This window comes from Hypomesus transpacificus, unplaced genomic scaffold (assembly GCF_021917145.1).
Source record: "Hypomesus transpacificus isolate Combined female unplaced genomic scaffold, fHypTra1 scaffold_439, whole genome shotgun sequence".
Classification (NCBI taxonomy): domain Eukaryota; kingdom Metazoa; phylum Chordata; class Actinopteri; order Osmeriformes; family Osmeridae; genus Hypomesus; species Hypomesus transpacificus.
The window spans coordinates 1-17,231 of NW_025813956.1; the positions used below are offsets into that span (position 1 = coordinate 1).

General features: G+C 51.0%; 2 protein-coding genes across 2 annotated transcripts; both read left to right on the forward strand.

Moving 5' to 3' along the window:
* Positions 1–6: 6 nt before the first annotated feature.
* sema4c (sema domain, immunoglobulin domain (Ig), transmembrane domain (TM) and short cytoplasmic domain, (semaphorin) 4C) lies at positions 7–4,685 on the forward strand (the record flags this gene model as incomplete). Its single annotated transcript, XM_047016960.1, has 4 exons — positions 7–140; positions 265–356; positions 561–3,032; positions 3,357–4,685. Coding segments are annotated over 3 exons (1,119 nt in total), but the record flags the coding sequence as incomplete, so codon positions are not given.
* Positions 4,686–5,615: 930 nt separating this feature from the next.
* Positions 5,616–11,484, forward strand: cdca2 (cell division cycle associated 2). Its single transcript, XM_047016959.1, has 14 exons — positions 5,616–5,977; positions 6,224–6,398; positions 6,527–6,660; positions 6,783–6,945; positions 7,132–7,277; positions 7,585–7,692; positions 7,806–7,902; positions 8,138–8,454; positions 8,607–8,655; positions 8,746–8,820; positions 9,008–9,348; positions 9,716–9,790; positions 10,063–10,228; positions 10,460–11,484. The coding sequence occupies exons 2-14, from the start codon at positions 6,227–6,229 to the stop codon at positions 11,479–11,481; spliced, it is 2,865 nt and encodes a 954-aa protein (XP_046872915.1). The 5' UTR covers positions 5,616–5,977; positions 6,224–6,226; the 3' UTR covers positions 11,482–11,484.
* Positions 11,485–17,231: the final 5,747 nt, after the last annotated feature.

A 17,231-nucleotide genomic window follows, 5' to 3' on the forward strand; every position in this document is an offset into this window, starting at 1 on the left:
TCTCGTTCAGAGGTTCTCCAGCTGCCCTTGGCCAACTGCAGCCGCTATCAGTCTCAGCCAGACTGTCTACTGTCCCGGGACCCCTACTGCGCCTGGGACAGCGAGGGCCGCGCCTGTGTCCGCATCGACCTCCACCGCGGGTGAGCTTTTGCCCCCCCTCGTCCCTCTCTCCCCCGCCCCTGCTGGCCGGGCAGGGTCAGCCTGTTGCAGCAGACCAGCCTCGCGGCCCGGCTCATGGTTGTGCCGTCCTCTCTGCTCCCTCAGGTCCACCTCCTCCCTGTCACAGGACCTCATGCTGGAGAGGTTCAGCCGGGGCAAGGCCAAGTTTGACAAGCCCGTCTCCATCCCCAGCCCTGGTGAGTGAGAGAGTGAGAGTGAGAGTGAGAGTGAGAGTGAGAGATAGAGAGAGAGAGAGAGAGAGAGAGAGAGAGAGAGAGAGAGAGAGAGAGAGAGAGAGAGAGAGAGAGAGAGAGATGCCCTACTAGCGGCCCCTGGTGACCAGACACAATCACTACGACTGACCCCCTGTTTCTCTCTCTCTGTCGCCCCCTGGTGTCCAGATCACTCCCGCCTGCGGAACGTGACGGTGGTGGTAGGCTCGGACATGGTGCTTCCCTGCCAGCTGGTGTCCAACCTGGCCCAGCCCACCTGGGTCCTAAACGACCGGGAGCTCCCGCTGGGCGACCTCGAGGCGGGGGGCCCTCGCTTCGACCGGGCCCTTCGAGCTCTGGTGGTTCCCCAGGCGGGCCAGCTGCAGGCGGGCCGCTACGTGTGCTACTCGGAGGAGCAAGGGGTCAAGTTCCAGACGGAGCGCTACCAGGTGGCCGTGGTGGCCAGCGCGCCCGTCTTCATGGAGGCCCGGGCGCCGGACGGCAGCATGGGGCTGTTCTGGGTGCTGGTCATCACGCTGGGCGCGGCCTGTCTTCTGCTCCTGGTGGTGGCGCTGTACCTCCGCAGGCGTCTGAAGCTGGCGCTGGGCAAAGGGGCGGATATGAAGCCCCTGGAGAGCACCTTGGTGTACCCCATCACCCTGCCCAAAGAGCCGCCCACCTTCGTGCCCAGCAAGATGCCCTGCGACGAGGACCGCTTCTGGGAGACGGGCGCCAACTACTACTACTCGGACGGCTCGCTGAAGATCGTCCCCGGCCACGCCCTGTGCCCCAGCGCCAGCACGTCCTCTCCCAGCGCCATCCCCGGCCAGCCCATCCACTCCCCCAGCCGCCTCAGCCTCACCAACATCCGAGGCCAGGGCAGCAACGGCTACATCCGCCTCAACCTGAGCTCGGCTGGGGAGGAGAGGGTTAGCGGGGGCGGCGCGGGGGGAGGCGGGCTGGCCGGAGGGCTGGGTGGGGTGGGGAACGACTACACGAGCCCCTTCAAGGAGGAGCTGAGGAGGACCCTGCAGCAACGGAGCGTGCTGCCCGACGCCAACCCCGAGGAGTCGTCCGTCTAGCGAGTCCTCGTCCGTGGGGAAATAAACAACCAACAACTAACCTACCTCCCTCCTTCAAAAGGACCACACTCAATTTCTTTACTCGGCTACTCTCTCTCTTTCTGTGTGTGTCTTTCTTCCACTGTCTCTCTGCCAATGCCTGTTTGGTTGAGTCTGTGACTGGAGACCGTTTTAGCACATAGCATGTCACACACACACACACAGCAAACCCGCTCTGCGTCCTCTCTTGTAATTATTGTGCTCTGGAAGGCACGCGTCGGCCGCGGTGTCTCTTGAGTGGTTCGACGAGGCTCTTTGTTTCCCCGCTGTGCCATCCCGAGCTGTGTGCATCTGTATTTGAAGGCAGCAAAACGCATCGCAGCCTGTCTAGAGCATGGCAGGAAAACCAACACGCTTGTTTCCATGGGACACGTGGTCCTGTAAAGAATGGACCAATCAGAACATGACAAGGTGTCAGCCCCTGAGCTGAACCAATAAGCAGGCGGGGGCGGGCAGGAAGATGGAATGACCTGCTCTTTTCACAATGAGACTTTCTTTTCTGCACTTAAAAAAGTCGAACAGAGTATGTTGTATTAATGAGCCAAGAGAGGGAGAGAGTTCTACAAAAGACTAATTAATCTCAGAGCGAGACGACAATCACGTCCCTCTCTCCGGGGTTCGACCTGGGGAGGAAGGGGTGGAACAAAGAAGAGCGAGAGAGAAATGAAGCTTGAGTGGGAAAGACTGGGGGGGGGGGGGGGCTTTGTGTGAAGGACAAACTCTCCGACTTTCTCAATTTGTACTTTTTTCACGTTGTCTTTCTCCAGAGAGACTGCTTCGACCCCTGCCACATTCATTTGTGGTGATGGTTTAAATGAAGACGTTGCTATGTGTTCTTTTACTGTTTGTTATGGACTACAGTAGTGTTCAGTTGTGACCAATGGCTTTAAAGCACCCTTCTGAGAATGTGGCACTTAGAAAAACCTTGCCTTTGCCGCACAAAATAGTATAACTCTACAAGTGAACCCCACTAATGCACCTATAGAGAAAATAAGACGCATCTACTAATACGTTTTGGGTTATTAGGTTTCTTCCATTTGCGCTTCACTTGGTTCTGTGGCTTTTGGACAGTTTGAATTGAACCCAGATCCTCAGAACAGCACAGATACAATTGTATTTTCAGACGAAGGTATTGCTTAATATGGGGGGCGACTGGTGGAATGTAGTTGACTGGTCACTGAGCTGTTGTGAATACAGTGGATATCTTAACAAGTGCTTTGTTTGGGTGGGGGGGAGGCTTGTACTGCCATAAACAAAGCCCTCCCTTTTGCACCACCCTGGATGCCAAACCTGGAAGTGGATTGTAACTGGACATTGCCCCCCTGTGGCCCTGACCCAACCCTCATACCGACGCCCGGAGAATGACCTGGAGCCACTGTGGATAACCTGGACACTCTGCAACGGAAGGACACTGTTAAACCACACACACACCCACACACACACTGCCCGTGCTGACGGAGGAATGGGCGGGGTGAGAGATGGATGAGTCAGGTGGAAAGCCGATGTCTCCGGACAGGATGCAGCAGCTCATCGGTCCGAGGTATTGCTTCTTTTCACCTCGTGTCACACTGACAGATTCACACTCTCACGAATGCTGTTGGCAGAATCATTTTGAAACTGTCCGAGTCACATAGATACAAACGGCTTTCTTTTCAAGATGGTCGGCCCCATTGTAGCGGTTTGCGAGCATCACTGCAGAAGGGGTTTAGTGCTTTGTCTTGTCTGGTCACCTAGAATCATTTGGCTAGGGCCCCATTCAAGAACCCTAGAGGCTTGCTTTGTTTACCGATGGATGAGTATGTTTGGCCAAACTAACCTGTCTCTCCTCCTATCTCTTCTTCTCTTCCTGTGCTTTGTCCTACAGGGATGGCTTTGGTGACACGTCCGCAAGGGCAGGAGGACCACACACACACACACACACACACACACACACACACAGAGGGAACGTAAGGATAAGTGTCTTTTTTTTCTTTCTCTCCCACAATGTAGGGACAGCAGAAGGGGATGTAGTATACTGAACGATCCTTAGGTTGAAGAGGTACTTCACATCAGTGGTTTCACCCTCGTGTTGCATGACCTTTCTGCAAATGTACTATACATCTTTGACTCCCATGGTCGCCCCTTGTAGAAATGACGGACGTTTCAACTTTTCCAAAACTCCAACATTCTATCGAAGAAGAAAACAACATTTTCATATTTATGGTTAAGAGTTGTAAGAACTGATGACATTGTAAAGTTGTTTATTTTTGCAGTGCCTCTTCACCTTTGGATAAGCCAAAGTAGACTGCAGTAGCTTTTTTTTTTCTCTCTGCGTCATTCATTTTATTTCATGTTTTATTTCATTCCACTTTTTATATTTAAGTTTATACAGTCCGTCCACTTCATAGAACTGAAGTTGGGAAAGCAACGTTCCTGCATATTTAACACAGCGTACAGCGCGGCGCTCCTCAGAGAGAGAGAGTGAGAGAGAGCGCTCTAGGCTGGTGGACATCCTGTTTACATGTCGGTAGTTATCTACTAGAGCCTATCTCTATCCTGATCTCGACCATATGAAAGGCTGAATACATTACCAAAACGTAGAACTTTGGAGAGCTTCGTATCTTGCCCGTAACCAAAACAAGTTGCTGTGCTTTCAGAAAAGATCAGATGTTTTAATGTGTCTCAATATAATGGTTCAAAGAACCACTTCATTACTAATCGATTAGCCACTGAGACCCTCCAATCCAGCAGTTTCAAACCATACAAGCTCTCCGATGTAGATTCTTTTGATTTAGGCCTTTCAATTTTGCATTGCCTTTTTTTTTACGTTATGAAAGATACATTTGGATATTCTCTAAGATGTAAGACATTTCATAAAAGGAATATACAGGTCTCAAGATGAAGAAAAACAATCAGCATGTTATATCTGGATCTGCTAAACATCCATAGAAGTGTTCTCACTTCACGCTATAAGTTGTATTGCTCTGTGATTATAATTTGTAGTGTCATTATCCTAAATTTTGTTTCACATTTGCTCCCCTTTTTTTGCTTTAAGTTGCAACGGTTCCTGTCTTTTCATGATCTTGTATGTTTGTTTTTAAAGGATGTTTAGTAACTTATTTTGCTTGTACAAACATTACGATATTTATTATCATTGTACATATGTCCTTATTTTTTATATGTGTATATACATACATGAATAAAACGAGACCTCCTCAAATTGTGCGTCTGTGTTTAATAAGCTTGATGACAACCAATCATCTAATATGCATCTAAACACACAGTCCTGTTTATAAATGGTGAGTGATTAGTAATTGTTCTGCCAGCTTATTTGATGGTGGCACGGAGGCCACATGCTCTCCATAGCAGCTGATGCACACACACGCACGGACCCAGCTGTGGTAAACATGACAGCCAGGCCCATTAAATACACAGCTGGGTCACAGCAGCTGCACGCCTTCATCTTGCACCATCCAGGCCGAATCGGAGGATAACTGGAGAGGAAATCGCTGATGTGTTGTATGGGACTGTAGTCCACTGCAATAGATAGGAACAGATAGTGAGAGAAAGAACGTTTATTGTTTTAACAGTGTTCACGACTTGTTTGGAGGCTGATTAAATGACCAGTCTGTCATAGGGGAGATATCAGAAGTCCGAAGTGAATATCTAATTTTGGTGGTCAGAGAAAGGTCACAGTCTGCATTTACCAGGCACAGAAAGAAGTAACCACACTTCATTTACTGGGCACGGTGAACAATAATCTCAACTACAGCAAACTACTGCAAATACTTAGTTTGCTATCTAGAAAAAGAGAGAACTTTGAATACTGATTTTTTCATGAATACGCAACTCCCGTACTTCGGAAACCCCCTGGTGACGTTGGTGAATAAATACGTGACAACTAACATAACACAGAGCGAGCTCAGTAGGGCTATTATAACGCATTAAGCATGGATAAATTCGATTGTATTTTATTTTAATCGAGGGACTTCTAGAATTACATTTAACTGGTCCCGAATCTGCCACAAACAGAGAATCGTAATTGGCTATTCCGAGGACACGTGATTCCATTGTAGCCTCCTGTTGGCTAGTTCGTATTTAAGCCCGTCCCATAAATCGATCACAAAAAAATAGTTCCCAAAACGTTCACACTTGTTATTTAATTTATTCGTTATTTAAAAATTGCTTTTTTGAGGCATTTTTTTTGTATGGATCAAGTATATATCTTTCCGTAATAGTTTGATAGCATTTGTATGTAGTTTGGAAGTATAAGCTACTGTTGTTTACTTTTTTTGCGGAAGGATCTAGAGACATGGCACCTTTTGCGAAACGGACTGGAGCGAATTTTGAATGAGGGTACAACCAACGTAGCGTGTTAGCTGAGTTTGTTAGGTAGTTGCCGGATAGTTATCTATTTAATATGCAATAATTAATACTGAGGTTTATACTTTTTGAAAGATAATCTAGGTCTGTGTTTAATTCCTTTAGTGAGATCCCACCCGACAGGTAAGATGTGTCTTTTGTGAATGATGATGTAGCAGATCTATAGTACAGTATAACGAAGTAGTGCATTCTAGATAGCTTGCTAACGTTACAGTTGCAAGCTAGTTAGCTTTGATCTGTAAATTGGACTTTAACAAGAAAGGGGACTTATTTGTAAACCTTTGTCACACTTGAAGCTGTATTGCTATCTGAGGTTTTAATCGTAATTGTGATCTTGGTTTGACAGTGGTTCTATTCGTTTTTTGTCAGATCATGGCTAGCTCCGAGCTAAACGTGGGCAACATAGATGGTGTTGAAATCCTGACACCATTGAAAGACCAATGCCTCCCCCCCCTAAGCAATACACCCATGGACTTCTCCCTTTTAACAACGTCTCAGCTGGGCATTTCCCCCCAGAGCTTTACCCCATCTTCCGGCCGCAAAGGTAAGGCCTTCTCAAAGTCAGAAACGGGAATGTTTGATTTAAGACGCGTTATAAAGTAAAGTACATTAGTCGTCTACGGTCGTGCTGTACTATCTGGCTAATGTATCCAACTGTTACTGTGTTTTCAGACAAGTCCCGCTTGGCCCAGTTAAAATTGAAACGAAGATCCAATGTTGGTGTCCGTGGCTCACCGGAGACGAACTCTCTCATCCGATACATCGCTCAGCAGAGGATGATGAAAACTCCACCAGCAACTACCGAGGTGAGGTCCAGCTTGGTCAGTTGCACAATAGGCCTACACGTCAACGTATTTGTCACTATCTGCCTGCAAGACTGACCTGTCTGTTGAGTGCTTATGTTATCAACTCTCTATCTGTGCCACAGTCTATCAGTGCGCGCCCCTTCACTCCAAGGGTCTCCAAGTTGAAGCAGGAGATGGCCATCTTCCAAAGCCTCTTGTGTGAAGAGGAGGAAGAGATACCTGAAAAGATGCCAAGGCAGGAGAATCCATTAGCGGAGTGCATCAAGACAAGAAAGGATCAGTCCGGTGAGTCTCCTCTGTTGTCAGAACAACAGAGTATCTAGTTTTTTTGTTGTTGTTGCACGTCCTGTTTCGCCGACACGACATCACCGCAGCCGGCGAGTATTGAACCAGCCCTCTTGGCGCGCGCGCTGCTCCTGCAACGTTCGACGTCTTCCTCATTGGGTGTGTTGATGGGCGGTGCTTATCTAGATGGGAGGAGCCGAGACGCGTGGAAGGAGAACTGCCCGCCCCCCATGACCCCCAATAAGAGGTGGTGCCCTGGCCTCCTCTGTGAGGGGGAGATTAGGGAGGCCAACGCTCCCACCCTCCAGCACAGCCTGCTGAAGACACGGGAGGTAACACACTGAGCCTACACACTACTATCACTTAGACTCAACACGAAAGGCTCTTTACATACCTTTTGGATTGTCTTTTTTTAGTGTCCTACTCTAAATCGTGTGATTTATAACTAGTTGTAAACTTATGTCGTTCATTTGTTCTGTGTTTAGAATGAGCTACTGTACCTATGCAGATATGATATGTCCTATCGTACCGTCTGCATGTGGATATAGTATGTCCCACTGAATGTAAAGTATGTCCTATCGTGTGACTGCCACCGTGATGTGCTGGTAGCCTGTAAACTGTGTCACCCTCCGTGTGCAGGATGCAGTTGACCAGGACAGAGCACAGCTACAGCCTGGGCCAGAGGTCCCCGTGAGCCCCTCGCCCCCCCAGCCCCCTCCAACACACTCTCCTGCCAAGGAGCAGCAGGTGAAACACACACACACACCTGTGACAGCCTCCTGTGAAGACCTTGTTGATGCTCTTCATCAGGTGCTTGCTCTCAGGCCTCACCTCTGTCTCTCTCCTCGTCTCCCCTACAGGACAGCTTCCCTGAAGCGGGGGCCAGGCCGGGGGACACCGGGCCCCCTCCGCCCCCTCCGTTCTGTATGCCTTCATCCCCGGAGCCCAACCGCAAAGGTAGACTCCCCCCCTCCTCCAGACCTCAGCAGCCCACCCTTCACTGCCCTCTACAGCAGGGATGGGAGGCATTATTGCAGACAAAATATCCTTGATAGTCCACACACACACACAGTGGAGACAAGGAGAGCAGCGAAGAGCCCCTTAATTTATCGTCTGCTAACAGTGTCTTACGGCTGAGCGAAGCTCCTCTGCAGAGGGTAAAAGTAACACGCCTTCCCCCCCTCCCCCCCAGATGGCGATCCCTCTGCTAACTCCGCCGTCCGAAAGAAGTGCGTTCGTTTCGGCGCTCCCCTCTCGCCGGAGGTCTTCGACAAGAACCTGCCCCCCAGCACCCCTCTCCAGAAGGGGGCCACGCCGGCCCGCGCGCCCCCGCCGTCGGCAGGCGGGTCCCAGGTGCGCTCTGCGCTGAAGACCCCCCAGAGGAGCCAGTCCACCTCCGCGCTCCCCCAGCTTGACTTCAGCAGCCCCTCCGGGGCCTCCCCACCTCTCAGGAGGGGGCCCCGGGACACCTGTGTGGGCAGGGGGGGCGGCGCTGACACCCCGGAGGAGGTACATCTTCATTTCAGGGGTGCTGCATTTACTACCAAACACTCCCTCTTAAACCTTGAAAACTAGGTGTCTTGGTTGAATGCTGTATTGAGGGTGTTTTGGTGGTTTCTCTGTTGGATTATTAATTTCTCTCCCACCTCCCCCCCCTGCAGATTGCTTTTACCATGGATGACAGTGAAAGGTCATTGGTGGATGAGAAAGGTGAGTCGTGTGTTACTGCTGGCTACTGCTCTGGATACAGTTTAAGCAGGCGAGCCGGGATGTGTTCTAATAGGCTTGTTGTTCCGTCAGACGTGAACTGGGAGACCCAGCCGCTGGACTTGAACGCAGCGTTCCGGGAGGTTTCGTTTACGGAGGTCTTACAAGGTGAGCTTGCTTCTCTCTTATCCTCTCTCCATCCCCCCAGTCTCCCCCTGGGTCTACCCCCCTCCCCGCCTGTCATCCCCCGCCTGTCTCCCCCACCCCCAGCCTGCCACCTCCCGGCTTGGTGACGTGTTATATGAGGTGTCACTGTGTGTCAGCCTGGAGACTAAAGGCAGAGTTGTGTTTGCAGTAGATCCACCCTCGGAGCTAGAGTCTGACTCCAATCCTGCCACAAACCCTGTCTTGGGACCTGAACCAGCGGATGTGGATGCCCCAGCCTCAGTCCCTGTCCTGGGGCCTGAACCAGCGGATGTGGATGCCCCAGCCTTAGTCCCTGTCCTGGGGCCTGAACCAGTGGATGCGCCAGCCTCAGTCCCTGTCCTGGGGCCTGAACCAGTGGATGCGCCAGCCTCAGTCCCTGTCTTGGGACCTGAACCAGCGGATGTGGATGCCCCAGCCTCAGTCCCTGTCCTGGGGCCTGCACCAGCGGATGTGGATGCCCCAGCCAGCTCTAACAGCAGGAAGAGGAAGGTCTGTATCTTCTCCCACAGCCTCACATCTAGTATTACTAGTGCAGTGCCCATTGGTGTCTCCTGAGGTATATGGCTCCATAGCTTAGTGCAGCTCAACATGCCTGCCAACTCGTTTATATTTTTGTCGCTGGGCAACACACCTGCCGACTTCATAAGATAATTGAGTGAATGATGGCTTCCTGCTACTAACAGATATTATTAGATTCTACTATTAACTTGATTGAAGTTGTCTTCATCTCTCATGTCTCTTTTTCTCTGCCTCTCTCTCTCGTGTATATCTCTCTCTCCCTCCCTCTCTCTCGTGTATATCTCTGTCTCCCTCCCTCTCTCTCATGTGTATATCTCTGTCTCTTTCCCTCTCACAGCAGCCTGAGGATGTAGAGCCTGTGATGAAGAGGTCAACACGATCCGCTGCCAAGTCTGCCGGTGTGAAGATGAAGGTGAGACTGGCCCCCTTCTCTCTCTGTCTCCTGCCTCCCTCCCTCTCCCTGTCTGCAAAACTGTCTCCTCTCTTCTCCTCCTCTGCTCCACCCCCCGTCTCCTCTCCCAGTCTGGGCTGTCTGTCTTCAGGGAGCGGGGCGCGGAGGAAGCCGCTCGTCTCTCCGTGACTCTGCAGCCGGAGCCGCTCCTCCTCCCTCCCAGTGATGGAACGAGCTGTGTGCTCATGGTTCAGACAGAGTTGAGCTTTACGTGTGCGCGTGTGTGTCCTCAGAAGGCGTCGGCGAAGCGAGGCTGGGGTTGTAAGGAGGTGGACCGCACGCTGTACGGCTCCAGAGCGTACGCCTCCAGGGACCCGGCGCTTAGCCCCATCACCGAGACCCCGGCCTCGGCCAGCCGCTCCCCCACACCCCAGCGGCCCTGCGCCAACACACACACAGGTACACACTCTGGACACACACACAGGTACACACTCTGGACACACACACACACAGGAACACACTCTGGACACACACACACACAGGTACACACTCTGGACACACACACAGGTACACACTCTGGACACACACACAGGTACACACTCTAGCTACACTCACAGATACCAATGTCCAGGGTCCTTTCTTGTGGTCCAGCACGGTCCTAACCTGACGTACCCTCTCCACCCCCCTCAGCCCACACCCAGGAGTCGGACTCTTCGCCGGCTCTGAGTGACCTCGTCATGGCTGCTAAACTTTGGCGCGAGCGCTTCGGCGCCTCCACCAATGAGAGCACGGCGGAAGCTCCCGACCCCTGTGACAGCGAGCAGGAGACCCCCGTGCCTTCCGGCGCCCTCTCTACCAGGAGGACCCCCAGGAGGGGGTCGGGGCCCAGGACCGAGACCCCGGCGAGGGGGAGAGGTCGAAAGGTCAGCGTCCCGGCCGATCATTGGCTAAGCGAAGTGCCCGAGGGCCAATCGGAGAGCCACATCGAGCAGCCATGCGGTGACCAGACGGCAGCCCTGGAGGACGTAGGGTCCAGCCCTCCCTCTCGCACGCCAGCACAAGATTCCCCAGCACCCTCCCCCCCCTCGGGAACCACCGACCAGGAAGCAGACCCAGAGCAGGCGCAGGCCACCCTGGTAACAGAGAGGCCCAGCCAGAGGCGTTTCAAGGCTGCTAGGGGGCGCCCCCGGAAGAGGTCACGGCTACCCCTCAGCACACAGGAGCACACAGCCCAGCCAGGGGAGCCCCAGCCAGGGGAGCCCCAGCCAGGGGAGCCCCAGTCAGGGGAGCCCCAGCCAGGGGAGCCCCAGCCAGGGGAGCCCCAGCCAGGGGAGTGGGTGGAGGGGCGAGGGAGGCCCCACGGAGCCAGCCAGGAAGAGGATGACCCCCACAGCTCGGAGGGATGCCCGTCTGACGGGCCGGAGCCCTTCCTGCCCGCCTGGCACCAGCTGGAGTTCAGCATCGAGGACGTCCTGAGACACCGGGCCAGCAGGGGGCAGCGCTCGGTACGCCGCAGCCTCAGGAACCACAGGAGCCAGGAAGCAGGGGTGGTGGACGCCGGCCTGGCCTGGGTCCCCCACACGTCCCCTGACTCCCTCAGGGCCGTACGCAGGAAGACCAGGGGCAGGCGGGGCTCAGCCCTCCTCCTGCAGCCTCCCCTGCCACAGGAGCTGGACCCTGGGATGACGGAGGAGCCAGAACCAACCCACTGACAGGGAGGGGGAGGGGGGGGGGGGGGGGGGGGGACACTGTTAAAAGTCTTTGACCGCTTGGTTAAAAGGTCACTGGACATGAGGGCCCCTTTTTGGGGGGGGGGTTGAAAGAAGTTTCTTGTTTTGTTAAATGTTTAAAAACCCTGATTTTATGTGATGGATATGCAGTGATTTCATGTTGGATTTGTACAGTTTCATTTGTGAATGCTGTATCCATTAAATTTACCGAACATATGTTTTCAAGCAACCATTATTTTCCTTCTAAAGAAAGCAACTACTCATGCTGGGGCTGTTAGTGATTTGTAGCTGGTTTCCTACAACCCAGGAAATCAATAACCTGGAAGCACAATCATCTCCTCTGACTATCTACCAATCAATACACGGGCACTCAATTAGTAATCACAGTGCATGTACGACCTTACCCTCAAAAGCTGTTGTATGAAGATGCAGTGGTCAATGTGTTCCTCACTGAAAATGGGTCTTGATGGTCGGGAAATGATGACAGGTTTCTCAACAATGTCTGTCCTGAACAGTCTATTATTAGAGGGAGAGAGATGTCTTAATGGAGTGGGATGCAGTTTGTCAGGCATACACACTGGTAAGTGCTGACGCGAGGGCAACAGCTAGTGACAAATGAATACTCGATGGTGAGTAAATTGGCTGAATGAGTATGGCTGCCGATGTGCTTGTCACATCAGAACGTGGCCACCAGAGGGCGCAACACTTTAAACAAATCTTAATCTCATTTAGGGACATTTAAACCCATTTTATAGGGCACTTAATATCAAACATGGTTAAATTTGGTTTAATCTGTCTATAAAACCAAGTGTAGAAAGTGACCTTGGTGACTAAAATAACAGACAAACTGACTGCTAAATGATATCGACCTTATCTATTACTGGGCAATTTACACCAAGCTTCAAAAGTAAACTTTTGAGACGGGTGATTTTGTTCTGTTTCTTGTGAAGGTCTTGTTTTCCCTGTGGAAGATTGATGGCTAAGCTCATGAGAATGTTACCAAGGCTGGTGGGCACATGTTTCCATCTAGTGGAAAGAGCTGGAACTTCACACACATTAAGCCATCCATCTGCCTGTCTAAGCCAGTTGACATATATCAATTTATATGTCCACGGTACAGATGGATTTGAGAAACACTGGGGAAAGACACGTTGTTAAAGGTCAATTGTGTTTGCCTGCTTTGTTTCCGGACGTTTCATGTTGGGGGGGGTTTTCCCTCTTAAAAATAGATGAAATCTCTATCTTAATGACACATGAACATATAACCTCATTGTTCCACAGCAGACATATTGTACTCAGGATTCGACCAATTACATGGCTTTATTTCTTTGTCTCTATTAAACAGTTTAATGTGTTGTCATTGGAGTGTGTAGGTGAATATGCCGCCACCTACTACTTTATGGGTGTGTGTGTGTTTGTCTGTGTGTGTGTGTGTGTGTGTGTTGAATAGCCCTCCACCTCTGTGCTGGCCTGTTTTTCCCTCCTAAGTGTGTGTTGGGGTGTGAAGCCTCAGTCTCCTGACAGACGGGCATAGAGAAGACGGCTTAACACAAGAACAATGGGGTCCTTTGACCACAACGACGCCCCCAAGACATGTGGCCTCTTGTCACCGTGGCAACCCCCCATGGGATAGCGGGGCGAGCTGACAGCTGGGGAGGAAGAGTAACAAAAATGGAGTCCATTTCTTTCCACTGAACCTCTCCTGGTCTGCCCTCCGTCCCTCTCAATCATCGCAGTGTGTGATGGAGTTTTACCGCACTACCCAGCTGTTGCAATGAAAATTTATGTGCTTCTGCTGTGCCCAGCCTCCAGTAGATAACACATTTCAGGGCCTCCTATCCTTAAAGACAGTTTAACACCAAGTGATAAATCAACTGCTCTCGTTTCCTTTGCGTGTAAATGACACTGACTACTCAATCATGAATAATTATTTGCGATTATGAGTGATTTATTGGATTTTTAACTGCATTTCTAGCCCTTGCACAGACCAATAAAATTACAGCTTTGGATCCAAGGCTTGGTAGAGACTTCCAGAATGTTCCAAAGAATGTTCCAGAGTGTTCTATTCTGCTTTGGAGTGCTCAGTCTCTAATGTGGTCCTGTACCTTCAGCCCTCCACCCCATTGTGTCACCTCCCTTCTGCCTCTCCCTACCTGCCTCTTGTCTCCCCCCTCCTCTCCTGCCTCCACCTTCTCTCCCCCCCTGCTCTCCCACCTCCCCCTGTCTTCCCCTCCCCTGCCTCCCCTTCCTCTCCTGCCTCTCCGTCTCCCCCCTGCTCTCTTTTGTCTCCTACCTCCCCCTTCTCTCCCCCCTCCTTTCCTGCCTCCACCCATCTCTCCCCCCCTGCTCTCCCACCTCGCCCTGCCTCCCCCTTCCTCTCCTGCCTCTCCGTCTCCCCCCTGCTCTCTTTTGTCTTCCACCTCCCCCTCTTCTCCCCCCTCCCCTGCCTCCCCCTGCTCTCCTACAGGGCTCAGGACAGCAGGAGGGCAGCAACAAAGAGGCAGACAGCACCACGAGCCAGGATCCATGTGGGTTGTAACTCGCATCTGTTGAGCTGCTAAGTCTGTTCCTGGTGCTGGGCTGCTGTCCATGAACATGTGTCCTGCCCTGGGGCCCTTCCAAGCAAACGCATAAACACAAGTCTGATTTGAAGAAGGGGTTTGTGCCATGGGTTCTAATAGTCCCTGTGTGGAACGTGACAGCAGCTCACTGGTGGCGGTGGTTTGCGAGTGAGAGAAGATGCGTGACCTGTTCCAGCAGGACTGGGCAGTAACATACCAGTACAAGTCTGGGCGAGAGGAACTCCCGACTGACACCATCTTAGGATCTGTGTTTGGAGTGAGATTCAGATCATGGTGAGGGTGTCTGTGGGTCTTTTACAGTCACTCTCCACACGCCACAGGGTGGCAAGGGTGAGGATGTTTGGATCATCTAGACGGTGGCGTGATTAGGCGTCTGATCCAACTGCCACTGATGGCTCATTATGCTAAGTGGGCCAACCATGATCACGACTACTGCTAAAATGTTTGCTGATGCTTTGCCTGGATGAAAGTTCTCAATGTTCTCGTCCTGAAGAATAAGGCCCATTGGCGCGTTGTCCCAGAAAACTCCCAAGAAAAGTATTTTAAAAAGGTTTTCAATTACTGTTTGACCTTGTCTGACCAGGGTGTCCCGGGTAAACGTTGTGCGACTTTGCAGCGACGGAAGACGACAGTCGAGGTCTGATCGGGATCTGTGGGGCTGCTGAGGAATGAACAAGGCTGACACATGTCCACTGTGATTAACGAGCAGGTGTTTGGGTCAGTGTTAAGTAAATGGAGCCATTATTAATGACCTTCCTGCTCTCTGTTTGCAGTAGCAATGATGACTTCCAGGCTCTGGCGGCAAGGGATGTTGGGAGTCCAGGGCCTGAGGGGGATTTGGGAAGGGAAGCGTCTGAGATAGAGGGGTTAAGTTGTGGCTGACTGATGACCCGTTAAGGAGGAAGTTCACGAGTACTGCATGGGCCCCTGTGGAACAGAGACTGGATAGAACATACCCACGGTGGATCGGGGAGGGGTACAATTCAATGCTGGAGTATTTGAATGCGGGAGGAATTCATGGAGGGACACCCTCCTCCAAAGGCTAAATTGACATGCTGTGGTTCTATGATGTTTGAGGAGGGATCTCGTTTACGTAGTTGAATTAGATGAGAGTCGATGATTTGACATCCTGTCACACCCTACTAAAGTGGTTTAGTTGGGTTTTGTGAGGCGTGACCGCTATTCTGATTCATCACTTTGGTGACAGCAAATGTATCTGTACTCGGAATGTTGGAGCCAATCAATTATTCAGTCTGCAGTCTCATTTTTAATGACTATCAATATATAATACGGCTCTCTTATCTGGATCACTCTGTTGGCACAGAGGGAGTGACAACCATGCAGAGCTTAACACTGATGTGAATATAATCACTTCATTTTGGACTGGGTTTAATCAGTATTACCACAGGTGTTTACTATTACCGTGAACTTGAATGACTTAGCAATTTAAAAACAGGATTCAGTCTGATTCCTTGCGCCAAACACTCTGTTTAAGTAAAGAGATAAAAACATCAATTTTCTCCATTATCTGTCTTTTATAATGATTCCTGACTGACTGACTGACGCCAGTGAACAATATATCTTGTAATCATGCATAAAATGAGAAGGGGTTTAAATCAAAAAAGCTGATGACATGTAAGAGATTACTGAGCAGGACTAGTAGAATGTGTATGTGTGTGTGGAAGGGGACTTAGGGTCTTCAGTGTGTGAAGACAGAGGGGGAGACCAGACAGACAATGACAGCAGCCCCCTTTCACCAATAGGCCCACAGGAATGTGTAAGAGTCCTGGGAGGGGAGGTGGTAGAGGGGGGGGGGTATTGTTGTCTGACGTCCTGCTCTGTAAATACGAGCCCACTGAACCACTTTGGTCTTCAACACTCGGAGGGAGTGTAGAGGGACCAGACACGCACGGCACAGGAAACACACATGACATCATAGACACCACATCAGTCACGTGACACACACACTGGCAACGCAGACAGGAACGCCGCTTCGCATCTGGGGCAAGGAGTTAAAAAAGCTGAATATGGGATTTTTTCAAATGTGAGGGCTTTCCAAATGGGTACAAATTCAATGTTCCTTGTCTCCTTTTCACGTGATGGTTGTCTGGCTTTTCAGTATCAATGACTACCAGCCCTGGGGGAGGCCATAGCCCTAAACCTGCAGGTGTCCCAGCTGGACAAAGGAGATCTGACCCACTGAGCAAACTGGGGGGTGAACAGCCCCCTAAAAGCACCACAGAATGAACAGAGACTCACCCCAGTGTTAAGCCCCGAATGTGTTCAGTTTCGTTTCATATTGTTGGTGTAGAGGACATTACACTGCAACATGCAACCAGCTGCGAGACTGAGTTTAAGATGTCTGTGGTTTTTGAATCTGGAAGAGAGCCTGGATTAAAACCAGAAGCATTTGGCTCTGAAAAAATGAGGGGAATTGTTAATGTTAAGGTAAAGTAAGGCCTTCTACTATGAGGGCCATTTCTATTTTAAACCAGCGCGCTCCTTCAAGGACTCTCGGATTTTTCGAGCGGAAAGGCAAACCTGGCAGAGGTGTTTCTGAGGTAATATCTATCATTGTTACCGAACACAGAATGGCGCCTCAGGGATTTATTGCATTAATGTCAGAAGTGTTTGTGCATGTTAATTACCTTGTCAGAAATCCACCTCAGAATGTCTGCAAATGGAAAGGACTGTAAGCCGCATGTGAGACAATTGATTTGTCAGACCTAATAGCTTTCCACAGTTTCTTTTGTTTCTCAATGGCCGATGTCTTTGACGTGGAAGTGTCCTCCAGGGCACTTCACGGCACTCCCGCGGTTCTAGTGGCTTGGAGGTAAGTTTGGGTTTTCAGGGGGTTACAGATTAAAAGTGTGCTTCAGTGCTTTAGGTGTGAATTAAGTCTCTGGCTTGACTTTCACTTCAATCCCTCGAGTGAGTACCCAGACGAGGCCCCAGGTCTGGGGTTTCCAACAAGCTGCACTTCACCTTCCAGCTGCTCTACATCCCCTGTGGATGGAGGGAGGGGAGCAGAGGCCGAGGGTGGGGGCAGGGTGGGGGGCACGCTCTTGGGCGGACAGGCCCTGGAAATTTCCGTTGTATGTTTCAGCCCATTCCAGGATGGGTGGGGTGTGTGAGCAGTGGAGTTGGGGT